Source organism: Pyrgilauda ruficollis, unplaced genomic scaffold, assembly GCF_017590135.1.
Source record: "Pyrgilauda ruficollis isolate IOZ18807 unplaced genomic scaffold, ASM1759013v1 scaffold95, whole genome shotgun sequence".
Classification (NCBI taxonomy): Eukaryota; Metazoa; Chordata; class Aves; order Passeriformes; family Passeridae; genus Pyrgilauda; species Pyrgilauda ruficollis.
In genome coordinates this window covers 873,076-898,765 of record NW_024531599.1, presented here as the reverse complement: position 1 = coordinate 898,765, position 25,690 = coordinate 873,076, and the positions used below count along the sequence as shown (strand labels likewise).

The window sequence follows — 25,690 nt, the reverse complement described above, 5'->3', positions numbered from 1 at the left end:
GGGGGCTGATTCACGAGCAGACCGAGGTCCTCCCTCCTTACAGGCTGGATCATCTGGAGGAGGGCAGACACTCCAGCAGCAGCACCTCCAGCCATCTCATTTCCATTTCCCTGACCCTTTTAGCTGTGCTTTTGCTGTCCTGTGCCAAACAGTGTCCCAGGACTGCTGAAGCACTAATATCCATCATCTGGCCGCAGTCTGTAGAGCACTCAGAAATTTGGTGATATTTTCAGTGAAGTTTTCCAAGTTGAGCTTATTGGCTCATGGGCATCTGCTCCCAGATGGAGAACATGTGGCTGATTCCTGCGAGGGGAGGGGAATGGCCCCGCTCATAAAGCAGCATGGGGGATGAGTGAGGGAATCTCATCCTGGAGCCTGTGAGATGCTTTCAGGACTGTGCAGAGTAGGGCCTGGAGGTTGGGCTTTTAAAGCTGCTCCTCTGAAAGCAGAATCTGCAGTGAGAGGTCACTCATCAGATATTATGGTGGGGAAGGTACAGTAACCTGGAGGCAGGATTTGATCAGCTCAACTGCTGTTCGCACCACTGGGCACTTCCCACCCTGTTGGCTCTCAAAAATGAACAGCAGGTAACTGCTGCACAGTCACTGTGCTAAAATTAAAATGGGTGAAACTCTGGAGGTTCCTGCAAACCTCCCTGCCTGGAACTGAGAAAGGATCACTGGCTAAATGTAATGGCACACGAGCCCTGAGCTCCAAATCAAAAGTAAATTTACAAAGCAGCTTTTCCTGCCTCGCATTCCCAGGCGGAGCACGGTAATGCATTTCCAAGCCCAGCTGCTCTGTGCTGCAGCAGTGACCAGTAGGGCGAAGCCGTGCTCTCTTCGCTCTGCTCTCTTCGCTCTGCTCTCCATTTGTCCATTGCTGCCTTCTGGGGGCAGAGGTGCGGGTTTATTTTGTGGCTGAGATTCTCATTCCCTTTGTGGGAATAAAGTAAATTGTGTTTGGTTGACATTCTCTGTAACTTCAAAGTCAAACAAAATCTGGGTTGCCAGCTTCTTTTTGTGTTTCAGGAGATGCCTGTTTTCCATCCCAAACCTTCCATGTTTTGCAGCTCAATAGCACATCCCAGACAATGGCTTTAGAAATCAGACGCCTGCATTTTGGACCCACAATGCTGAGGCAACGCCAAGTGGTGCATGGGGTGCCAGAATTTGTGCACATGGGGAGAGAGAAGGAGGAGGACAAAAAACTTGCTCTGATGGGATGTTTCCACAGAGATCATGGTAATGATCTTCCATTTCCACATAGCTTTTCATCCGCTGGCAGAGTGTGCTCACTCGTAAGCTGATGCTACACACATCCTGTGTGGAGAGTGCAGCAGCTGTCCTCAAAAATCATGTTGTAACATGGAAGCTCTGGAACAGCAGAGAGGGATCTGCCTAGGATGAGAGTGATCTCTGAGACTGCAGGGATACAGGAAGGGATATTAGGAAGAAATTCATTGCTATAAGTGTGGTCAGGCCCTGGCACAGGTTGCCCAGAGAAGCTGTGGCTGTGCCATCCCTGGAAGTGTTCAGGGCGGGGGTGGATGAGGCTTGGAAAAACCTGGTCTGGTAGGAGGTGTTTAGTCGAGATGGACTTTAAGGTCCCTTCCAACACGAACTGTTCTGTGGTGATTTTGTGTTCCTGCACCACTAGGTAGGGGATTGACCTTGCTGCTGTGCAAACATCATCTTAGTCCTCCCCAAATCAGTGTCACCTGTGGGATGTGCCTCACATCAGTCAGTGTCCAGCTCGGAGCCGTGCCATGGCCAGACATGAGCTGACACTTGTTTTTGTGTAGTAAGAGCCCTCTCATGAGCTGGGAGCAGCAGTCAGGGTTTATGGTCAGTGCTGGAGCAGGCTGCATCCCACACCGAAATCCAGGGTTCTTTTCCTGCCTCATCCATCCCTTTTTCCCCTGGTTGCCATGCTAGAGGAGCTAGCATGTTAGGCCATGGAGGATCACAGAACTCTGAGGAGGGTCAGTGAAGCCACATCTGCTGCCAGAGTGTGCAGGAGGTTGGTTAATATTCAAAATTCCCCTGTCCTTCCAAGTGCCTCTTGCTTTCCAAGAGCAGGGAGGTGAGTCTGGAAGCTCTTCTTCTCCCCGGAGCTGAGATGGGTTTGCAAAAGCTACAGTTTCTTCTGCTTTTTTTATTTTCCCCACCCTCTTCTCCTGCCCAGACATTTTTCCCTGACCTGATGAATTTTTAAACAAAAACATGGTGAGGAGAGAATAGGAGAGAGGGGAGAAAACCCAGGAGAGGATATGAGGAAAAAACCCTGTTTTCCAAATCAGAGTGATTGCAAGTGGAAGTGAAAGTTTAGGTTGTGTTTTTAATTTGAAAGTTCCAACTAATTTTAAGTCACTTTATTGACAGGAGAAAATATCTTTCCTAATACTCTTTTTAATAAACTCCAGTTTTACCAGTAGAAGTAGTAGTTGGTTGAAAAATACCATGAAATTATGGAAGTAAAAGGCAGCTGCTGTGCTCTGTAATTCCCCCTGGCAGTGCTGGGGTCAGTGCTCCCTGGAGGTGGGGGACTGAGGCTGGAGGAGTGGGTGAGAGAGACCCCCCTGCAGATGCCTCTGGATGCTTGTCCACCTGTTCACAGGGGATGGCAGGGTCGATCACCCACACATGGTCACTTTACACAGGGCAGAATGTGGACAGATGTGGTTCCTTGCCTGGTGGTGCAGGGCAGTGAGCAGATGCGGGACTTTGGGTGCAATGGGTCAGCATTTGGTCCAAATTGGAGGCTTCCAGCTGAAGAACTGGCTGGTTAGTGCTGGAGAAAGTGGAAGAAGGCAAGAGAGAGCACAAGGATGGAGGGGAGAGGTAGAGATAGGAGGGGAGTTTGGTTCACTGAGCTAAGCATCACCAGGGAGCCCAAATCCCGTTACCAGGAGGGCTTGTCCTGCTCCATAAGCCAAGCTCTGACCTGCGAAAGTCATCTGGAGTGTTTGAATCACTGATGAAGTTGTGAGATATCATGGACACCTTTTTGTGCCATGCCATGTCCCTCCAGAAACGTCCCTCCGCCATGTCCCACTGACGCCAAGGTCAGGGCCCAGCACTGGGACCAACCATTCTTGCCGCCTTCGTCAGGCCGGGTTGGTTTCTCACAATTTTCACCTTGGCAGGTAGATTGAGTGTTGTTGGAAAACCAGCTGGTTGTTGGAAATCCACTGCGGTCACACTGTGCAGAGCAGAGAGGGCTCCTTGCAGATCTCATTGTATTTCAGGCTGGAAAAGAAAAAGAAACACTTTGTGGTAATTTTTTCAATGACTTTCCAATTTTTTTTTCTTGGTAAGCTGTCTGCAATCACTTACAGTGTTCCTGAAGGGATTAATTACTCACTGGAGCTCATTGTGCGTATTTCATATTCTGAACTGTTGGATGTGGTGTCTGCCTTGGATCGAGCGAGGGGTCACGTGGAATTTCTTTTTCCATCCTTTTTCCCCTATTCTGTTCTATCTGTCAGGCTCCTGGTGTGAACGCTCCCCATTGCTGCTGCGGTGGGTGCTCGGTCAGTGTGCCGCACGTGATCCTGATTTCCCTGCTCTGCGCTGCTTTTTCAAGGGAGTGTAGCCAGAATAAGACAAATTGCTTCCTTGTTTGAGTGACTTTTGGCTGATGCTTTCCCCCCAAGCTGTAGTGTTGGCTCGCTTCTCTTGCAGCAGTTGTGGCTCTGGGCTGTGCATCGTCAGTGCTTGGACAGGCCCCCGGAGCAAATATGGGGAGAAGAGCTCAAAGCACATTGCAGAGCTGCTTCCCACGGCGAAGAGGGCTTGTGCTGTGCAGGCAGCCATTGCATGGAGCTGAGATATTCTTAGAGGAGATAAATCCCAGCTGCAGTGCTGCCAGGGACCCCTCTGCGCCATCCTTGAAGCGTGGCACTCCCAGGAGGGTCTGCCTGCAGGACGGTGTGCGCTGGCGCTTTGACAGCTCAGGGAATGGCATTGTTTCGAGCTTGGCTGGAGATCCCAACTGTCCAAGTTGGGGCTGTAACTCCGTGTGGTCTCGGCATGCTTAAAGGGATCCTGCAGCCTGCAGGGGATGGGGCTTGTCAGTGTGTGGGGTCCAGAGGTGAGTGGCTGCTCTCCCATTGTGCCCAGAGGCTCATGGCTGCTGTCATCACATGTCATTCAGCCCCTGGTGTTGGCAGGTGCATAGTGAGGACAGCCACAGGAGCTGCACAGGGGAAAGTCCAGAGGCTACACTGAAATCCCTCTGATTGGCACTGGTGCCTGTTTGGGTGCATTTTCCACCCTGTCCATCCCATGTACTGCCAGGCCCCCAGTGAAATTTGGAGTTGTAGGTGGAACAGCAGCTCTTTGCACAGAATTGTAGAGTGTGTCAGCATCCCTTCACCCACTAATGCGGGTGGTGGAGGTAAAGCGCACTTCCTCCATGCCAGCCCCCAGCCCCTGGGGCACCTGGGTAAGGACCAAGTGGTGGCTCCCACAAAGCTTTTTGGTCCCAAGCATGTCCTTCCCTCCTGTGGCACAAATAGATTTCCTGAAGGAGACAGGACCTTCCTTCTCTGCAAATCACCTTTAGTGGGAAAAGCACAACTGCTGCTCAAGAAAACCTGTCCCTGGTGGTGGGGACTCTCCGAGTGCACTTCAAGAGAGGGAGCAGGTCTGGAAGCAGTTGGAGGATGGTGTGGGCTGGCACCAGGAGTGGGGAACCATCAGTACTAAGAATAGACAGTTTATCTGCATCCCTCCCCCTGTGAAGGATGCTCGAGGCACTGTGCAGCAATTAACACAAGTTTGTAATAACACTGCCGGCAGATTGGCAGTGCAGCCTTTGGAGCTGGTGTCGAATTTGTCTGAGTATGGATGCGGGAGACTGCTGCTGCTGAGCTCCCCAGCACACACCCAGCATGTCCCTGGCACAGGGATGTGAGGCACTGTTGTGGGGCAGCAGGATGGAGTCCTGGGTGCTGGGTGTGGAGCCCCCAGGATGGAGAGAGACATGGGGCTGGTCCTGCTCCTGGGGTTAGGTACTTTTCCCAGGGAAGTTTGGAGGAGCAGGTAACAAGGCCAGCAGAGGTAGTGGCAATGTTGGTCAGGAGGGGAGAAAGCTGAGAGCTGTGTCAGGGCATGATGCTCTGTACCCCCTGCCTTCAGTGAGGGTGGCCCTGGGGAGCTGGCACAGCAGGCAGGGGAGATCATCTGCACTGATCAGGTTCACCCCATGCTCTCCACTGAGTTAGCAGGATGCCTCATCCCGCTTCTGGGCAGGGGGCATGGGAGACCTGGAGTGTGCAGGAGGTCATTGTGTTGGTGTAAGAGCCATGGCACCCTCTTCAAGAAATCCTTCTGCCACTCAGCATGCACACAGCTCCATCTTTGGGAGGGTATGGGGGATTTGCTTTGGGGTGAACATCACCTGGGCAGCTGATGCTGCAGACTGAAGGGACCCCAAAATCTGTGATATGCATGTTGGTCTTCAGCCCTGCCTGGGCTGCTATTGTAGATGCTGCTACGATTTTCAGGGTGAACCTTGCCCAGTGCCTGGCACGACCAGCAGCCCTAGGCACCCCAGCAGTGCTCACGCACCCCGCTGCCCAGGGACCGCAGGTGCAGGGGGAGCCCGAGCCTTGCGGGATCCTGGTGATCATATGTGTAGCAGACTTGTTTCCGGCTCCCTGCAGGCTGCTGCTTCTGGTGCCAGAGTGAATTTGGCACCTGGCCCTCCTGCGAGGCTGGGGAGGGGGGAGAAGAAAGGCCAAGCCCTCCTCGCTGCAGGCAGGAGATTCAATTCTCCCTGGGTGTGCACAAAGACCGTTTATCTCCGGAGCAAAGCCCTGGTAACCACGGGGCAGAGCGTGAAGGGCTGATTAGGGGCTGTTCGAGGAGGGGTGCTGGGGTCGCGTGCAGGCACTTCCCTTCCCATTTCCAGGGCTTTCCATGGTAATAGCTCCTATTCTTCTCTGTTGTTAGGACGTCACTCACACACAGCTCCAACGACATCTGTCAAAACACGTCTCCCTCTGTCCTTGGCGCTCCCAGGGAAGAGAGATCCGTTGGCCCCATAATGAGCCTGACATCAATTAATCATCAGCCTTAAAAATTAGCATCGTGGCAGTACATGTTGGAGGAAAACGATTCCCCAGATGGAAGCAAAAATAGCCTGTGTTATCTCCCTCCTCCCGCGGGATGTGGTAACAATAGATCTACTAACGAGCCTGGAACTCGTTAAGCTGGGTTTGCCCCTCGAGGTGCTCTGCCTCCTGCCCAGTCTCTTCTCTCGATGGGGCTATTGAGGGACCCTCTCATGCAAGGTCTGATGACCTACCCTGGGGTCTGGCCCTGCTGTCACCTGGAGCCTTGTGGTGTGCATCCCCCAGGCTTTGCAGAGAGCCCAGAGTGTGCATGCAGTGCTGAGCCTCTTCCTGAAGCTGAGTGTTTGGAGGGGAGCAGCTGTTCCGGGATCTCCCTCTTCTGGAGTGAAGGATGCTCATCCCTGAGTGGTACTGCTGGGCTGAGATGGGGGTTCAGCTGGTGCCTCAAGGACATGTCCCACTCTGGGAGAGCTGTCCCTTGTCCCTCTCCAGAGTGAGAGCTCTGAGGACTGCTGGTGCTCACAGCTTAGTGAGTGCCAGCTCTGATATTCAGGAGCTTGGCAGAGTGGGCTGGAGGTTTCCAGAGATGCCCACTCTGGGGCGTGGCTGGGGCACCTTCTCTGGAGGTTCACGATGAGCTGTCCTTTGTGCCTGTGCCATGCTGGGATTTTCCATGCTCAGAGCTGCTCTTCCTTGCATCCAGGCGAGCTGTAACCCCAGAGACCAGCTCTGCTGCCTGTAGCTGCCTGCCACTCTGGTTGCCCACCCCAGGTACTTGTGAGTTGAAGAGCCCCCATCACCAGCTGTGTTTTGGGTCCATTTGAGTGTCTCTGATCTTTTAGTGTGGAGCAGCTCCACAGGCTGCCAGGGAAGCTGGGGAGGACATTTTGCATTCCTGCTGGAGACACATGAGGACTCTTTGGCTGATCTGGTGATGGACAGACAGACCAAGTGTCTACCAGAGCCCAGCTGAGGCCGGGGAGAATTATGTTTGCAACGCATTGCTCTGCACAAAGCTCTCAGTCACAAGGCAAGGGGGACAAAAGGCTCCCTGTTCGCTCTGTCCCAGTGGGTGCAATTCCAACACTTAAAAAGCAAATGTGAGTTGTTTGTCTGTGTGAATATAAAGCTTCCCCAAGCATGGCCGTATTCTGGCTGGGAATGGGAAATTTGGCTCTGCTAATGACTGTTCTCCTACAAAACAGAGCCAACTTGAGCCAAGAGCTGCCCAGTCAGGCCCTTCTCCACTGGCCCTGGTGCAGGGATGCAGGCTGGGGAGGGTAGAGGCTCTGGGGACTGATAAATGCCCTTTCAGCCAGATGTGGGCACCCAGCAGGGAGTGTGGGGACCTTGGCCTCTTGTACGCAGGGGTGACTGCCACGCATGAGCACCTTGCCAGTGCCTGGAACCTTCTCCTGTGCTCAAGGGATTCATTATCATCAACAATAGGGAGCCCCAGGCAGGGGGACTTCAGATCTACTCATCTGGGGCATCTGACTGAGGGTCCAAGGGCTACTGTCACAGGGGCCTGGGGTGAGGGTGACTCTGGGAGTGAATCACATGCTGCACCTGGGCTCGGGGTATGGATGCATCCACACCATCTCCATGGATGGTCCTCAGCAGTGATGGGGCTGTTGGGATGGCATTAGTGCTGATGAGGAACATACCCTGTGTCTGCCTGCATGGGGCTGCCCTGGGGGCTTGTGGTGCTTGACCTCCATGTCCATGACAGCCAAGCCGTGCTGTGCACAGCCCATGGGCATCCCCTCCTCCCTAGCTGCTCCTGCATTTCCTGTCCTCCCCTTGGCTCTTTGGGTCACAGGGTCTTTGGAGCAGGGCTGTACACGGTGAGGGAGGGTCATTATGGTGTTAGGACATGGCTGTGACCTGCACACGCCATGTGCCCTCCCTTCCTTGCAGGGAACCAGGATTGATCCTTGGTACACTGTAAGCAGTGGGTGCAGGATTCCCCATGCACCCACATCCCCCCTCCTCCACCAGGCAAATCTTGGAGCGAGAGCTGGCGACATCCCCAGATGCAGGGCACATCTGGAGGGCACCAAAGCAGTTAAGTGAAGGGCTGATTTGTGCTATAGAAACCCGCAGTTCCTTCCTTTGATCCTCTGAATCAGCCCATTGCCTTCCTCATATAAAGCCCCATTTATCTCTGCTTTTCCCAGTAAGTTTGAAGGCGGTCGTGGCTCGTGGCTCCTGCAGCAGTGAGGAGCCTGGCTTTCTCTTCCGCTGAAGCAGAATCAGGTGAAATCTCTATGGCAACTGGCAGATGACAGGGAGTCTTGTTGCCTTGGAAATGAGGCAAGGCAAAAAAAAAAAAAAACCCACCCAAAAAGAGCCATCTGGAATTTTGAATTTTCACAATGTCCAACCTGTGTCTGGTCATGCGTGGGGAGTGTGAACCCACTGCTGCCGGCTGCTCCGAGGCCTCTGTGCTGGGGCCTGGCTGTGGTGTTCTGCCTCACCCTGGGGAATTAGGGCTTTTTTCCATTTCTTCCCCACTTTTTGGCTTTTTTTGTGCAGGGTGTGCAGCATTGCCCTGACCATCTGCTGGTGGCTGCGGGAAAGGTGTTGTGTTTGGGTGTTTGGGGTGCTGAAACCAGGCTGGACACAGCTGTGCCGTGCACACCTTGGTAATGCAGAGCCATGAGGAGAACGGCAGGCTTCAGGGCAAACTGAGGCATGGAGTGCTGCGTGACCAGTCTGACCCTCCTCTGTCAGCTTAGCACAAATCCCAGGTGCAGTGACCACTGGTGACACTGTCTCCGTGTTCCCAAGGCCTTGGGGCTGTCAGCAGGGAGTTAATGTCACCGTGTGTGACTGCTGCTGTGTGTGCCAGTGGCCAGAGGCTCGAGGCATACCTTGGAGCATGGATTTGGCCTGTTAACCTACCATCCCACTCCTTCCCAAGCTACACAAGTATTTGCATGGATTATTTGGAGCCCTGTGGTGCTGGGGACAGGGGTGTTGGGATGCTCCCAGCTCCTCCGATGCTTTCAGGAGCAGCTTTGGAGGCAGGTGTGGCTCTGGGATGAGTAGTGCCTTGTGCAGAAGCAGGGTCTGTCCCAACACAGGGTATTTTGGGCTCCCCCAGCTCAGCAGCACAGAGGAGCAGAGGGCAGCACAGAGGTGGAATGCCGGGACATGGAGCAGCTAGAGGCTCTGTATCTGGAAAGGGAACTGTGGTTTGGATGTGCAGGTGGGGTGGTTTGGGGCCAAGCACAGCATCCATTGAAAGAATAACCCACAAATGGGCTGGAGGCCCAGTCTGGATCTCTCCAGTGGATTCACTTGGAAACTTGTGTATGGGAGAGACCCAATTAAGTAGATTTATGGCTGCTCTAGCCTGAGAAAGTCTGAATCCCTTTTAAAAGCTTGGCTCACTGGAGCCAGACGGGGTCCAGGCTCCAGGTCTCTCAGCCCTGCCCTTGTTATGAGCAGTGATTCGCAAGGCTTAGCAGCCACGATCACCCCTAAAGTGCTGATTCGGCTCAAGTCCCAGCCTGTCATTGCTGCACAGCTGCTTATTGTCTGCTCTCACCTGCCAGGAGGGAGATGGTGGCCCCCTCCCACAGTGTGGGGCTGCCCCCACCTGCACTGGTGGCGGTGGTGGGGATGTTGGCAGTGATGGGGTTGATGCTGGTGATGATGACTGCAGTGTGGGGATGTTGGCAGTGATGGGGATGGTGATGGTGATGATGACTGCAGTGTGGGGATGTTGGCAGTGATGGGGATGGTGGAGGTGATGATGGCTGAGATGACGACTACACTGGTGGGGAGCAATGATAGAGGCAGTGAGTGCAGGTAGGGAATTGGCTTCCTCCCCCTCTGCAGCCACCATTGGAGCCTCCCGCAGGGCCATGTCATTTTGAAGAAGGGTCCACCAACATGTGAGACGTGGGGTGGCTGTGCCAAGTCGGAGCCCTGTCACCTCTCTGGCTCTGGCTCTGCCAGGGCAGGTGCTCCTTGGGGGACTTGGGCTCTGCAGGACACATGCTACCCCCACAGTCTTGCCCACTGTAACCCATTGTGTCCCCCAAGACTTGTTCTTGGCTCTCTTCCCTCAGCCAAGGGCAAGTGCAGCACATGCTGGGCTGTGTCCAGCCTCCTCCCACCGCCTTGCAGGGCTACGTGCAGAGCAGCACCATGTGCAGAGGCCAGCCTGCCTTGGTGGAGTCACAGGTGGGGCCCTCAGGTATCTGCAGCTTCCCCTGCACATCACCGTCACCAGTGGCAGGAGGCTGTGCTTCCGTGTCCATGGGGAATAGCACCTCCAACTCCACCAGCTGAGGGGCTGCTGCTGTCTTTCAGGGTATGGTAGCCAGGCTTTCCCCATCCATCTGCCTGGGGTCGGCAGAACACCAGTCAGCTGTCCAGGTACCCCGGTACCCCATTACCAGGGTGCTGGGTGGCCCTGTCCCTGCCCCTCTCCTGACGCTGAGGCAGAGGATGCAGAGCTGGCAGGCAGCTCTCTGCTCACACCAATGAAAGTAATAAAACCAGGAGTGCTAATGTACCTGCTACCTTCTGGGTGGGACAACAGGTTTGCAGGAAAGAGTGTGGTGCTTTTCCAGGGCACTGAGCAAGTGTGGAAGACATGTTCTGCCCAGCTTGGGTGCCCTGGGACATCTCCAGAGAAATAGGGGTGATTTGGGGCTACTGGTACATTCTTGGTGGGAGCATGTCGGAATTGAAGGGATGGGGCTTGAGATGGAAAACAAGGCTGACACTGCAGACTTGGCAGTCACCCCACAGAGCCCTGTTAGCCATCTCCACTGCTCATCCTGCCTGTTTGGGAGCTGTTGGGGGAAAAAAGACAGTTAAGCCCCAAAGAGAAGGATTGCAGGTTGTGACCATCACCCTGCCCAGCCATCCAGGAGTGGGAATCAGAACTGGATGTAATAGTGCAAGATAAAGCCATTTACTCCATTCAGGAAGACTCTGCTGGTGGCACACCCAGATGCTGGTGATGGAGTTGCAGGCTGCGGGGTGTGAGTGAGGAACCCATGGTGCTCAGTGAGGTTCACACTGAGCTCAGGCTGTTGGGTTTCCCCTCAGGTGGTCTCCTAGTGCCAGAGTGGAAGGTTTTCAAGAAAAATACCAACAAAACACTGCCTGTGCTGATTCATTCACAAACAGGACTGGGAGCAGGGACTGGTGCAGATGGAGGGAACAGTGTGAGTCTGCTCAAGGGTTCGTGGAGCCAGGGAGTGCAGCGGGGCCAGAGGAGGCTCACAGCCCCATGAGAATGGGTTTTATTGCAGAGTTTATTAGTGGATTTTTCAATGCGCTGGAAGAAATTGAGCAAGCAGTTAGAAATGTTTTCCAGCCTGGGGAAATTCGTGACAGCTACTGTGTAATAGGGGCCCACCAGAATGACTCAGGAGCACCACGCAGTCTTTCCCGATGAATTCCTGCTTGCTGTTGAAATCTTTACTGGGCCAACAGGAGTCCTTTCCCAGTTGGATCCTCTGAAATGAGACCAGTTGGGCCATGGGGGCCAAGAAAACACAGGTGTGAGTGCCATGCTCATGCTGAGTGCAGACGGTGCACCCATGCAAGTGTGGCACCCTTGTGCCAGTGTTGATATCATGTCCTGCTGTCCCACTGCCCATATGGACACGTGGACACATGTGCAAGGTTACAGCCATAGGTGACGCTCCTGCAGACATGCATCTTTCTGCAGGCTTTTGCTGCCATGTGGCCTCCACATGAATGATGCAAACACACACACACACACAAGCACACGCACACACACACACGAGTTTCTATGCTAAGGCACATGGGGCACACGTGTCCCTCGGGTGCAGCTCTGCCTCTCTCCAGCGGGAGCTGGTGGCCACATGCTTCTTTGAAATGAGCTGTCAGAGCCATTTGGAGTTGATTATTTCCTCATTCCTTGACGTACTTGGCCACGTCGGCAGCACCCGGCTGTGGGTCTGGGGCTGCACCTCGACACGCGGACAAAGGAGCCACCGCTGCTTGCTCTGGGAGGTGGCAGGGAGAGCTGGACATGAGCACAGCCTGGAGCTCCCCGGCCTTGTCCAGCCATGGTTCTGTGCTGCCCGTCACAGTCAGACTCACAGCAAACAGTGCTGTGCCCTTAGCCAGCCATTCCAGCACAGCTCTCTCCTCCTTCCTCCTCCTCTTCCTCCTCCTTGGCTGCCTCTGTATCCCACTTTGCAGATGCTCCTTCTTGTGGTGATGGTACCTGCTGCTGCCCCAGCTTGGCCAGGCAGGAGATGGGGGTGATGGGCACTGTGTGGGTTGGGGCCAGGCCCCCACAGTGCCAGGTTGCTGAGTGTGTGTAATGTGGTGGTCAGCGCTGGAAGCCATGCCAGGGAGTGCTGCAAGTGAGGGGGTGGTTGCGAGTGGGCTGAGGCTTCCTGCCTCAGTTTCCTCGAGTGCCAAGTGGAGCTATATCATATTTGCTGATGTTGAAGAGGGCACTGAAAGGGCTCAGTTGAGAAATGAGTGTTGAGTGAGAACTCTCAGCTGAGTGAGAGTTGCTCAAGCACAGCAGAGGGTATAGGCAAGTGAGAGCCAGCCTGGCACAGGGGCAAGTGATTTGGGCAATGGGCTCTGGTGACCTCCCAGTGCAGGGCCTGGAGACAGTGGCTGCATCTCATGGCTGCCCTGTGCATGGTCAGAATGGGGGGCAAAAGGCCAGAGGCAGCACTCCCTTCCCTCTGTAATAGCAGGATGGTCAGAGCCTGTGAGAGCAGTGGGATCTGCTGGGGGGCTGTAGGCCAGCCTGGGGCTGGGGCAGGGAGACATCAGTCTCTGAGCCTGCAGCTCCAGTGGAGTGGGGACTGCTGCGGAACACATCCCAGCCATAGCTGCTGGGGTCTGACTGACCCCGCCATGGCATGGGCTGAGCCTTCTCTGCTGCTCTGTGCTCCAGCAGCTGGAAACATCTGGCTGCACAAGCTTACTAAATCGATGTGGGGAGGAATCCAGCACTCTCCTGCTGTTCCCACACTTCGGCCTCTCCCAGTGGCTCCGGTTTCGACTCAGCTCTGGCATGCGGTGACTCGGTGAGCTCCGAGCCAGCCCCTGGCCCCTTGCTGCCCCTGGGGAACAGGCTGCGGGAGTCCCTGTGTCACCACCAGGACAGCACTGTGGGGGCAGATGGTGGCACTTCAGTGCTGGCAGCAGGGTGTGTGCCAGAGGTGGGTGAGCCCAAATTTGGCCCTTTCCAGGGTGAGAGCTGCTGCTTTCCCTGGAGTCTAGAGTGACCTGGACTGTCACCCAAAAACTGGAGTGATCTCATCCAGGCATGGATGATGAATGGGGCAATGGATGAGGCTGGGGGTGTGGGTTGGTGCCATTGCCCTTGAATTCCTGTCCCTGAGCCCTGGGATGCTGCTTATTGCCATTGGTGCCCCAGAAGCAGAGCAGTGCAGGGGAGGTGGTGCCCCTGTGCCGGCCCCTCAGTCGGGGCAGCTGGGGACACAGCGCAGGCTCGCCCCACTGCTCCTTGGACTGGGATGGCTGGAGCAGCCCTGCTGGCTCCGTGCCCAGGGGAACGGCTGCGGGTGGCCATGGGGGAGGCAGACAGGGTTTTGGGAGGGAGCCATGCCCAGGAGGAGCACGCTGCCGAGCTGGCAGGGTGGGAGCCACTGCTGGCGCCAGGGGACAACAGTGACTCTTCATCCCGTCCCACTGTGTCCTGACCCAGCATGCAGGGATTTGGCACTGCTGGGGTGTGCGTGCCACCTTCTCTGGCTGCAGGAGCTGGGTGTGGATGACAGCACCCACTGAATGGGGCCAGGGTGAAGGAGCTGAAGGTGCCAGGTCCTTTCCTGCATGGAGACCCACCTGGGGACATTGGTAGGTTTTGTATTGCTGTTCCCTGAGGTTCAAGGGGCCCAAATCTGTCATTGCCCTACACACTGCAGTGTGACAGCCTGGGACCTGGCCACAGGTTCCTGCCCTGCAGTTTCAAGCCTGAAAATCCATCTTTGCAGGCAACTTGAGGGCAGGACCTTGCAGCTTTGAGGTGCAAACATGATCCTTTCTTGCCCCACCAGACAGGCATGGTGTCCCCTTGTCCTGGCTGCAGAGCAAGGTGGGTCACCCTTCAGCACTGAGGGCCTCTTGAACCTCTCCTGCACCCTCATTCCATGTGTGCAACCGCCTCAGCTGCATCCCTCTCCTGTACTGCCTGTGCATCCCCATCCTGTGGCTTTGGGGACCATTTGGAGCTTCTGTGCCTTTGATTAACTCCTCCACTGGTGCAATGGTGAAGCTGGGGATGTGGGTCAGTGCCATTGGAACATGCACTTGGAGCTTCTGTGCCTTTGATTAACTCCTCTAATCTCTACAATGGAGATTTTAATAATGAGTTAATAATGACTTGTGTCCTGTTGAGCCAGGTTCTGGGAGCTGGACTGGGGTGATTGGACACATGCAGGGATGGGTGTCCTTATGCTCTGATGTGGCTGGCCACGTTGGGTGCCCTGTGGGCTCACCGGCCCTTTTGCCTCATCTACAACTGACTTTAACCTGCTTCATTGAACCCGTCTCATCGGGCTGTTCCTGCTTGTCACCCCCTTCCAGGCTCATGTGTAAATCAGGGCCGCTTCACTGGTCTGAGGTGCTCCTGCCCAGGCAGGTGGGCAAAGGGAGCTTGGGGACGGGGCAGCACCCATGGGTGCTGCCTGAGGTGTGGCCAGAGTGTGATGGGGACAAGGAACATGCAAGGAGCCCTGCTTGAGCACTGGCATGTGGCTGTGCCTTTGTGGGGAGCTGCTGGGGTGGGTGCTGGCGGTGTCCCCCATCCTCATGTCCCTGCAGCGGGGGTGTGTGCTGTCAGTGTCCCCCATCCCCCTGTCCCTGCAGTTCACATGGTGCCGGTACCGTTGCAAATCCTGAAGCGCTGGTTGCCACGTTACGTTAGGAGGAGCCACATCCCATGTCCCTGACGCCTGCTGTCACTGCAGATCCGTGGCAGGCTGCAGCTGAAAGGCTGAAATCAGGGATCAAAGCCGCAGTGGCACGGCTGTTAGTGCCTGGGGTGCATGTGAATGGGACAGGGACTCAGAGCTGGAGCCATGGCACCGAGCCCACAGCACTGCTGGGGCTGTGCCAGGAGTGACCCCCTCCTCTGTGCAGGTGTCTGTGTTCTTATACATCTACGCAGGTGTCTCTGGACAGTGTGCACACGTTTGTGTGTGCAGGTGTGTGTAAGTGTTTGTGGACCTGCCTGTATATATCTACACATGTGCACAAGTGGTTGTGATGTGGGTAGATGCATGTGCTCGTGTGCATTTTGGGGGGTGCATGGCTCTGTGTGTGTGTACATACCCATGATGTGGGTGTGTATACATGGAGAAGTCCAGGGTAGGGATACTCAGCCTGTGGGGGCTCAGTCCCACCAGCTGCTCCAGCCCTGCACAGAAGCAGCCACTCCTTCATGAGTGGGTCTCAGTGTCCTCTGCCCCTCGACATCCCCTCGGTCCCACTGGCTGCACACCAAGTGATGCTCCTCCAGCACCCATGTTCCCAAGCTGGAGCACCTCTGGGGCCTGGGGGATGCAGGGGCAGGTTTGGGGACATTCTTACAGGACTGCTGCTCCTGTCACCTGTGTGGGTCCTGTGGCCCCACTTGGTCTCTGCCAGCTCATCCTTTCTGGACTAGACATCACCATCCCAGCTGTGTGCTTGGGAGTGGCATTTCAGAGTGTTGCAGCTCCAGTCTGGTGACAGACTTGCCTTGTCCCTTCCTGATGGGCAGAGCCAGGGCTGTTGGTCATGGCCATGGGCAGGGGAGTGCTCCATCCATCCATCCATCCATCCATCCATCCATCCATCCATCCATCACCTTTAAAGCCATCACCTTGTCTCTCCACAGACCCCGAGTCCCAGAGGAAGAGGACAGTGCAGAATGTGCTGGACCTACGTCAGAACCTGGAGGAGACCATGTCCAGCCTCAAGGGCTCTCAGGTGTCTCACAGGTGAGGCCCCAGAACTGAAGCCCCCCCGCCCCTTCCCCACAGTCAGTCTCCTTCCTGGGGCAGATGGGAAGCAGCTCTGCTCCTGGTGAGGGCCATGTGGGTGGAAGGGAATCAGTGGTGCTTTGTGACCTGGGGACCCTGTGCATGGAGGCTTGGAGAGAAGCCCTCAGATCCATGGGGTGTCGTGTAGTGCTGCAGCAGAGTCCTGTCCCCGAAAGTGCTCTGGGACAGTAAAGGTCGGGGTGTGGTGGCAGTGAGGGGAGCTGACAGAGCAGAGAGGGGGGACGAGGTCTGTTCCCAGTGGTCAGGTGACCCTGAATGGACCACCAGAGGTGAATATATAACCTGTACCTAGTCCAGTTTGCACCAGAGGTTCCATCCCTATGTGAGACTTAGTTTTTCTGCTCTGTGTAGGGTGATGATGGAGGAACTCTCAGCCAGAGCCCAGGAGCAGAGGGTGGGGGTACCCTGGGCTGTCCTGCCCAGACTGGAGCGAGGGAGTGGTGGGGATGGGGACAGGGTGAGCACTGCGTGGACAACCAGAGTACTTAGGGGGCTCTGACACACGTCTGGGACTGCCTGTGTCCCCCTGGGTCACTCACATGAGATCTTGCATGGTTTCTGCTTCACTCTGGATTTGCAAGGTTGTGTGGGTGTCAGCTGGTTGGGAAAGCAGGGATGCGGGAACATCCTTCTCCTGGAGTGTGTTGCCACCTCGTGGTCTCCCTCGGTCATGCTTTTTGTCTTGGAAGGGACAAAAAGCAGCAGCAGCTTCCTCCCACCTTTCACCCACCATTCACCATTACAGACCTTCCCGTGTCAGCCCTCAACCAGCCTTGTCCAGGATGAAGCAGCCCTTTGATCTCCCTCTTCATCCCCTGAAATGTCTAGACCTCAAATGCCCTTGCTGTGCTTCCTGGATGTTTTCCGAGCCAGGAGCAGCAGAGAGCTGTGGCAGTGGGATTTGCATGGGGCCACAGCAGTATTTTCTGAGCTGGCCATTTCCTGAAATGATCCATCACAGCTCTGCCATCCCTTTGCTCAGTGCAGGAGCTGGGTCAGAGCCCAGCACTGCTCATGGCAGGGCTTAGTTGTGTTCATTTCACTTTCATCAAACGAAAAGTGTCAAACTCCACCCCCCTCCCCACCCCAGCACTCAGCTCCTTCAGAAATCCTTCTCAGCTCAGGTCTTAGGAAAATAGGGCAAGCACATTAAGGGTGATTAAATTAGCATTGCTGGTGGGATTTGACTCTTCACTATCACTTCCTTTCTTTGATGAGCTGTGAGTACATCACATGGTGGATGCCTCAGCTGCTTTCCTGCCATGGAGAAAAATGGTTATGGATAGCCCAGGGATCCCTACCCCTGTCCCTTTCAGAGGGACTTAAACATGTGAAGATCTTCCCTCTTATCCCATGACAGCTGAATTTATTTGGAAGCTTTTTTTATTCCAGTAGCCCACAGCAGCCTCGGCAGCTCTCTGCATCCCTCCAGGAGCTCCTCTGCGGCTGTGAGCCAGATTTTCCTTTCCCAAAGCTGTGTCAGCTCTTCCCTGGTACGTTGTAATTACACACGTACCCACTCATTCTGCTCTTGGGAACACTTCCTACAAGTCTGTCCAATACAGATGTCATCTGCAAGTCCTCTGGATGTGCCTGCATTGCTGGTGTCCTGTAGCTGCTTTGGGCCCTCTCTTTATTCATTCCACAAACTATTCCTCAGATTTCTCTTGTTACCCTCACTGAGTTCTTCCATCCAGTGGCTGAGGGCTCAGTCTTTGCTGTTGCCTTCTTAGGGCACAATGTTATTCCTGACAGATGTCACCGCACTCCTGGCAGCTGGGCTGCATGAACGTCCCTGGGGCTTAGAGAATCATGAAATCAGAGTCACTGAGGAGACTCACTGGCCACTTGGAGGACACTTGGAGGAAGTCTCTAAAATCCTCAAGTCTAACCACTTCCCCAGCACTGTCGTGTTCACCACTACACCACGTTCCCAAGAGCCACATCCACATGTTTTTTAAACACTTCCAAGGATGGTGACTCCACCACTGCCCTGGGCAGCCTGTGCCAGTGCCTGACCACCCTTTCAGGAAAGAAATTTTCTCCAATATCCAACCTAAACCTCCCCCGGCACAACTTGAGGCTGTTTCCTCTTTTCCTGTCCCTTGTTCCCTGGGAGCAAAGCCCAACTCCTCCCCAGCTCCCCCCTCCCATCAGAGAGTTGTGGAGAGCCAGAACTCCTGAGCCTCCTTTTTTCCAGGCTGAGTCCCCCAGCTCTCTCAGCTGCTCCTGGTGCTCCAGGCACCTTCCCAGCCCTGTTGCCCTTCTCTGGACACGCTTCAGCCCCTCAATGTCTTTCTTGTCCTGAGGGGCTCAGAACTGAACCCAGGAGTCGAGGTGAAGCTTCTGTTCCTCCTCCTCAGAGACATGGTTGGCATCTGCTCTGAGCTGCCAGGAGCACATCCTCAAACAGCCTTTGTGCTGCCGACAAAAACAAAACCCTTTTAGCTGCCCCTTTTAGTTCCGCTTTAACAAACTTCCTCGTTTTTTTTTATGTAGTTCCCTGTTTTAGATTCAGTGCTGCAGCCTGGGTTTGGCTTTGGGTGCTCCTGCAGGAACGTTTAATCCAAGCTAGGGAATAATTTACTGATAGTAGTGTTTGGATCCAATTTGAGGACTGTGGGTTCCCAAGGAGCTGCTCCAAGAAATAATAGTTTCTCGTAGCTAAATTTAGTTTTAGAATCACTGTTTGCCCAAAATACACCCCGAGAGGCACAGGGAGTGATGGAACTCCCCATTTCTGAAGTGCTTGTGGGCTCTGGGCTGGCTGCAGAGCACTGTGCTTGTGAGCAGCCTCTGGGGCTGGGCAGCCCTCTCTTGGGGTCATCTTTCCTGCCCAGATGTTGAGGGTTCAGTCTACAGGGGTTCAGTGTGAGGTGCTGCTGCAGGGACTGGTTCCAGGTCTGTCCCTCACATCCTTTCACTCACAGCCTCCACTCCCTGGCATAGCCCCCTGTCACATTCCCTGAGATCGGTGCCACCACCCCAGCTTGTCCTGTCCTGGGTCTGGTGTGATCTTGAGGTGCAGATGTTGAAGTGCTGGGGGAGAAGTATCTCAGCAGAAGCAGCCCAGACACAGGTCAGCATGTTCAGGCTTTCCACTAAAGGTGCCCTATTAGATGAGTTCAGCACGGCTGGATTTTGGGGCTGGAGCCAGTCTCCAGAATGGTGCTGATCTCTTTCCCAGGTGTGTTTGCCACCAGCCTGGTGGCATCCCTGGCTCTGCTCCGAGGTGGGTGGACAGGGCTGTGATAGAGTGTTGCTTTTATAGATTGATTTGAGCACAGAGCCTGCATCACACCCCATGTCCTATTCCACCGTCCCTGGGGAGACATGGGCATCACTAAACACCGCAAAGTGCATGTCCCATCGGGTTCTGGACTGTGGGACACTGGGCTGGCACCAGGCAGGGAAGGAGGGGACTGTCCCTTGACACCTGAGATGGAAGTGACAGACAGCATCCCTGCAACCACAGTCCTGGGAGCCCCTAGCCTTGCCTGGCTGCCTCAAAATGGGCAGTTTTGGTATCTGAGCACTTGCAGACCCAGTTCTGGGGGGGGTAGGGCAGGGCACATATCTCCACTGCCCCCTGTGCCCTGCCCTAACTCCCTGACTGCCTGTCCCCACAGCTCCCTCGAGATGACCTGCTATGACAGTGATGAAGCCAACCCACGGAGCGTCTCCAGCCTCTCCAACCGCTCCTCCCCTTTGTCCTGGCGCTACGGGCAGTCCAGCCCACGCCTGCAGGCCGGGGACGCGCCATCGGTTGGGGGCACGTGCCGCTCCGAGGGCACCCCGAGCTGGTACATGCACGGGGAGCGAGCGCACTACTCGCACACCATGCCCATGCGCAGCCCCAGCAAGCTGAGCCACATCTCCCGCCTGGAGCTGGTCGAGGCGCTGGACAGCGACGATGTGGAGCTGAAGTCGGGGTACATGAGTGACAGCGATCTGATGGGGAAGACGCTGACGGAGGATGATGACATCACCACGGGGTACGTGCCCGTGCGGGGCGTCGTGCCCAGACTGGGGCTCTCCAGGAGGTTTCAGCCGCTCCTGTTCGGCTGGCAGTGAGGGAACAGCTGGCACAGTGGGGGTGGATGGAGTGGAACATAGATTACAGCCAGTCTGGTTAGGACTGGATCATGTCCCCACATCCCAGGAGATGCTTCCCTGCTAGCAGTGCTGGTGGTGCTGGGCCAGCTGGGTCTTCTTCGGGCTAATGGGCTTCTGAGCCAGAATGAGCTGCTCTTTCAGCATATGGGAAGTGTCCATCTGGATCTGGGTGTTCCTGGAGCAGGGAGCTGAGAAAAGTGCATGGCCTGTAGCTGCAGAAGCCCTGAGCCACAGTCCTGCTGGGGTGAATGCTGCTGCTTTCAGAAGTGCTCTTCAGTTTACACCAGACAGTCTGAGTGGCTTCCTGTGATCCAGGCACTGTGGGGACGTCCTGTGAGACTCCTGGTGGTCCATGGTGGGACAGGCTGGGTCAGATCTCAGCACCCCAGTGAGAACTGGGCACCAAGGTGTCGTTGCTGATGGATGACTCCACATGGAGTAGGGTGTGCTGCTGAGCAGAGTCCCTCCTTCTGGGACCCCCATCAGCCTCCATCCCTCCACCCATGGGGCTAGGGACATCTCCTGCCAGATGGGCACAACCCAGCACTCCCAGGGCTCATGTTTTCTTGCCAGATGTGTCCAGCTCCTGCTGCACTGTTGAGGTGCCCCTGAGTCTGGCAAGAGTCCAGGGTTTGAACATGTTGGAGGTTTCCTGTTTCGGCACAGCAGAAAATAAATAACTTGGGCATTTGAGCTGTCCCAGAGCCTGATGAGGTATTTGGCCTCCTGACAGTGCTGCTTTGGCCCTCCCAGGGTGGCTGTAGTCACATCAGTTTGGTGCAGGATAGAGCACAGCCTGTGTCTTCACGCCCCTCCTGGGGCCAGTGCTCCCTAGATATGGCCTGTAGGCACTTATTGCAGTTGCAGGTGACACAGCATTGGCTATCTGCTGGCTTCTGCCCCTGCGTGCTCCAGCTGTGGGCTGAGAGTGTCTGTGACACTGTGGATGTCAGACTCATCCTCCCCATGGGCATGTGACCTTGGGGGCTGCCCTGTGCTTGTGAATGAGGGAGCCTTGTGCTGGTTCAACACGGACCCTCCTTAGATCTTAACCTATTGCTTGGCAGCCATAGGTCCCATGACACCACATTCTGCCACTGGATTGCAAGGTGTGATTGGCAGTGGGGTGGATTTGTGCTGCCCTGCATGGCTGAGGCTGCAGCAGGGCTGGTTGTGGGGACGAAGGGTACACTGTTCCCCATCTCCCTCCGTGTCTCATCTTGGTGCTAATCATGCAGGCAGATAACCTTGGGGTGCCCTTGGCTTCAGAGGCAGTGCTGGGAGGGGTGACTGGAGCAACACTTTGTATTCATCAATCACTGAGCAAGGGGGAGTGTGGGCAGGGTCAGAGACCCAGGACAGCTCAGCCCTGCACTGCTATGGGCAGAATTTACTTCTCCTTCAGGAAGGTACAAGCTTTGGGGATGGATCCCTACATGGCTGAGCCGCTGCGAGGGCCTGGCAGCACCACAACCCCCTGGTGTGGCTGTCAGTGCTGCAGTGAGCTGGGCCATGGCCAGGTGCCACAGTCCCTGTTCCTGTGCAGAGTCCCCAGCATGGGGATTCCTGGATGTGCCTGGAGTTTTCTGCCATGCCAGAGACAGACTGGGTTCTGCACTGGGTACCCTCCCCAAGGAAGGGTGCAGGAGTGAGCCAGGGCAGCACAGGACCCTCTTATCGGCAGGGGCATCTCCTGGGGATCAGCCATTTCACCAGGGTCATTGTGGGCACAGAGCCATGTAATGACCTACACAACTTCACAGCTTCATCCCCCATGGCCCCACAGCAGGACTTCGGGGGGGTCTCCCAGAGTGGGCAGCATGGCAGGGTCTCTGTCCCAGAGCATGCCTTTGGCTGGGTGCTGGGGTACACTGAGGTGCCCTGTCCAGGAGCCTGCACACTCTGGGTGCAGAACCCAGGAAGCAGAGCAGGAGCATTCCCTACTACTGAGAGCCAGATGAGATAAGGAGCTGGCTGGGAGCACTCATCCAGCACAGCCCCTCATCCAGATCCCACTCAGCCAGCACATCCCTTCACCCAGTGCAGCCCCTCATCCAGCCTTCCATCATCCAGCACAGTCTCTTATCCAGCACAGCCCCTCACCCAGCACAGCCCCTCACCCAGCCTCCTCGCTGGCTCTGACCTAGAAAGCCACCACCGCCCCAGGCCCCATCTCCCGGTGCTGCTAATGCACCGGGCAGGAGCGGCGTGCTGCAGATGGGGCCAGCAGCCCCCAGCCCGGGCCGCGGGGCAGCGTCCCCTGCACCGCGCCGGCGCACGCCCCAGCTTGTAGGGCAGTAGGTCAGAGACGGCTCAGAGGACGCGGTGACACGTCCCTGTCCCTGCTGGAGACGTGTGGGGCTGTGGGATGCGCCCCGGCATCCCCGTGGCTCGGCGGGGAAGCAGACTGGAAGGAGCGAGCGCTGAGGTAGGTGACACGACTGGGGCAAGGGGACTGCCCGCAAGGTATTGAGGTGGGTTCAGCTGGGTGGAGGCTGGGGTGAGCCCAGCCAAGGAGGCTGTGGGGGACTTGAGGCCCAGCTCACAGAGGGAGTGAGATGGTCAGGTCTGAGCAGGGATTGGCTGGGGACACCCGAGACCCCAGCAGCATTCCCGTGTTAGCCAAATGTACCAGCATCCTGACTCCTCGCCCAGCTGTGCCTGCATCCATCGGCATGCCACTTCTCTCTACCTGCTGCTGGTTTCAGGGTCTGGAAAGCTCTTGCTTTGGGCCCCTGTTTGGCAGCACATACCTTTTGTTCCCAAAGTCACTATATCCTCCTTGTGCACTGCGTCAGGGCAGGGACCAGGCACAGGGACCACCCACCAGGATGTCTGGGATGACTGAAGGAATGGAAGGGATGCTGCTGCTCTCCTGCCCTGTCCTACCTGTCCTTGCGGCCTGGGCAGGGCATGTGCAGAGATAGCACCCAGTCTTGGGCTGTTCCTCCAGCACTAAAACATATTTACTCCCTTCCTTGATCATCTTTGGTTCCCACCCACCACTATTCAGTAGCCACTTGCTGTTCCCTGCCCTGAGGCCAGTTCCAGGAAGGGTGTGGTGCCACCTGTGATGCTTTCCCACTCATCCAGACTGGGGTTGTTTCCTGAACACTGGAGGTCACCCCACCAAGGTCACTCCACTGGGAGCTTCCCCAGGGACGTCTCTGTCTGCATAGCCACGGTGTGGGTGCCTTTGTGTGCAGACCTGCATGTGAACCAGGCAGTGGTGAGGAGCATGGAGCAGGATGTGCAAGCCGAGTTTGGCCTGGTTTTGTTTTGGCCGTGTCCTGCACGTCTGAGCAGTGCCACCACAGTGTGGCCACGTGTTGGCGTGCCTGCCCGTGCCGGGTGTGCCCAGAACCTGACCTGATGTGGTGTGTCCTGAGTAGTGGCTCAGCACTATCCCTGGGTGTTCCCTAGTGCCAGCTGGGTCATGGTGGGAGTGAGTGGGATGCTGCAAGGCTTTGCTGCAGTCAGGAGCTCATGGGGTGCAGAGGGAGCTAGTGGGGCTGGCTGCTGAGTCAGCACCTTCTGCTGCGGTGGCTGCAGGAGTAGTGATGATGGTCTGTGTGTGCTGCAGTGCTGTAGTGTGGGGACATAGCTCTGGAGCCAGTCCCCGGGGCTCTGCATGTCCCTTGGGGCTTCCAGAGCACTGGGGGGATGTTTGTGTGACCCTGGGACTGCTGTGATTTCAGGATGTCCTTTTGCATCTCATTTGTTGGAGGTAGAAGGGGAGGCAGCACTGCATTCCACCTCAGCAGTGGCAGCATCTGCACCCTCATGAGCTGGGTACTTCCCTGACTCTGCTTGTGGGCATGAAATGGAGCTGAGGCAGCAGCTTTTGGAACTGGGAGCGCAGGGCATGCTGCTAGCCCACGGCACACCCCAGGCACCGTCCCAGGTCACTGTGATGGTGCTGCTGGCAGCCAAGAACTGCAGAGCCTGTGGTCCCCTCCAGCAGAGCTGGGGGCTGCCAGCAGCATCCTCCCAGGAGGGATGCTCTGGAGCTGACACCCGCTGCGCTCTGGCTGGCCTGGCTCCGGCTTCCTCGCAGCTCCTCGGGCTCGGCGCAGCCCGTAGGCGGGAGCAGATGTTTGGCTCTGCTCCGCAGGAGCAGCAGGGGAGCGGCCGCCCTCCTCCTGCTCCAAGCAGGACTGGCGCTGGAGCCTGCTCCCTTCCCTCGAACGCCCCTTGCTCCACTTTGGCTAGTCCAGGATGACCCCATGTCCTGTCCCAGTGAGCCCATGAAGTCATTCCTCATCAGGGACATCCCGTGGGGCATGGCTGTGGCCCTGCACGTGGCCTGGCGTGTGTGTGGGACCCTGGCTGGCCAGGGAGCATTGTTGTATAAATATTTGCTGGGCTGCGCCGCGTGCTGGGCTTGGCGAGCTCCTCCCGCCAGCTGGGTACAGGGGACGCTCCCAGAAAGGGGCCCCAGGACCTCACTGGGCATCAGCACCACTGAAGCGCCTTCCTGTGTACTGCTTTCTAGCAATTCCGTCCTTTGGGGTTTGGGTTGAGGCACCCAGTGCTGATCCCTGGCCCCTGGAGATGTGACAGTGGCTGCATGAGGCATGTTTTGGGAAGGGAATACTGGGGTTGTGAGGCTTGGGGGTACAGGGCACCTGGGAGTCAGTGCATGGCCAAGATGCAGGAAGCTGCTGGCCCCTGAGGCTTGTTGATGAGGCTGGATGTGGACACAGGGCAGAGCCGAGCGCAGGGTTGGACCTCACACACCCATGTGCCCTGGGGAAAGCTGCTGGGGAGAATCTGACCCAAACCCTCTCTGCATGCCATCTGGGGACCTCAAGACCTGGCTTTACCATGTGCCTGTGGAGGAGCCTGGCCACTATGGACTGAGGTGTCCGAGGTCACCAGCTCATCCAGACAACAGGAAAAATAGGAATTTCACAACCAAGCTGAGTCATGCCGCTCCCCACCCCGGCACTGCCCTGGGACTCTCTGAGAATCACACGTGGCCTCTGCAGCCCCGGGTGCCGCCGTGGCCTGGGTGAGGCTCCATATGTCACCGAAACTGCCAGCGGAGATCCCCGCACCAGGACACATTTCCTCCAGGGTTTCCACCACTTGGGGGGAAGCACAGGGGTGACCAGACGTGAGCTCTCAGCCAGGAGTGTGGTTGGGGTCCATGGCTGATGTCACTGCAGCAGGCAGTGAGTGCTGGCTGACCCCCCCATGGCCTCGGCCTCGCTGCTGCAGGGAAATCAACCCCACTGTTACTGCCTGGAGAATGGGATCCTGAATCAATTGCGGGATGTGATGTTGATCCTCTTCTGCTGGGGGAGCTCAGGCAAGTCAGATCCCCCTTCCCTACCTCAGTTTCCCCATCTGCCAGATCTCTGCAGACCCCTGTTCTTCTGAATGCTGCTTTGGAGAAAGGTGCCAGATCACAGTACCCAAAATCCAAGCAGGAGACACCTAGGGTCAAGGT

At 56.2% G+C, this 25,690-nt stretch overlaps 1 protein-coding gene across 2 annotated transcripts in view; it reads left to right on the top strand.

Annotated features, from left to right (window-relative positions):
* Window positions 1–25,690, top strand: part of NAV1 (neuron navigator 1) — a 73,803-nt gene that overhangs the window by 27,771 nt on the left and 20,342 nt on the right. For both annotated transcript variants that reach the window (XM_041489607.1, XM_041489606.1), the window contains exons 5-6: window positions 15,954–16,056; window positions 19,749–20,114. In XM_041489607.1, coding sequence (XP_041345541.1) covers window positions 15,954–16,056; window positions 19,749–20,114 — 469 coding nt within the window. The remainder of the gene's footprint in view (window positions 1–15,953; window positions 16,057–19,748; window positions 20,115–25,690) is intronic.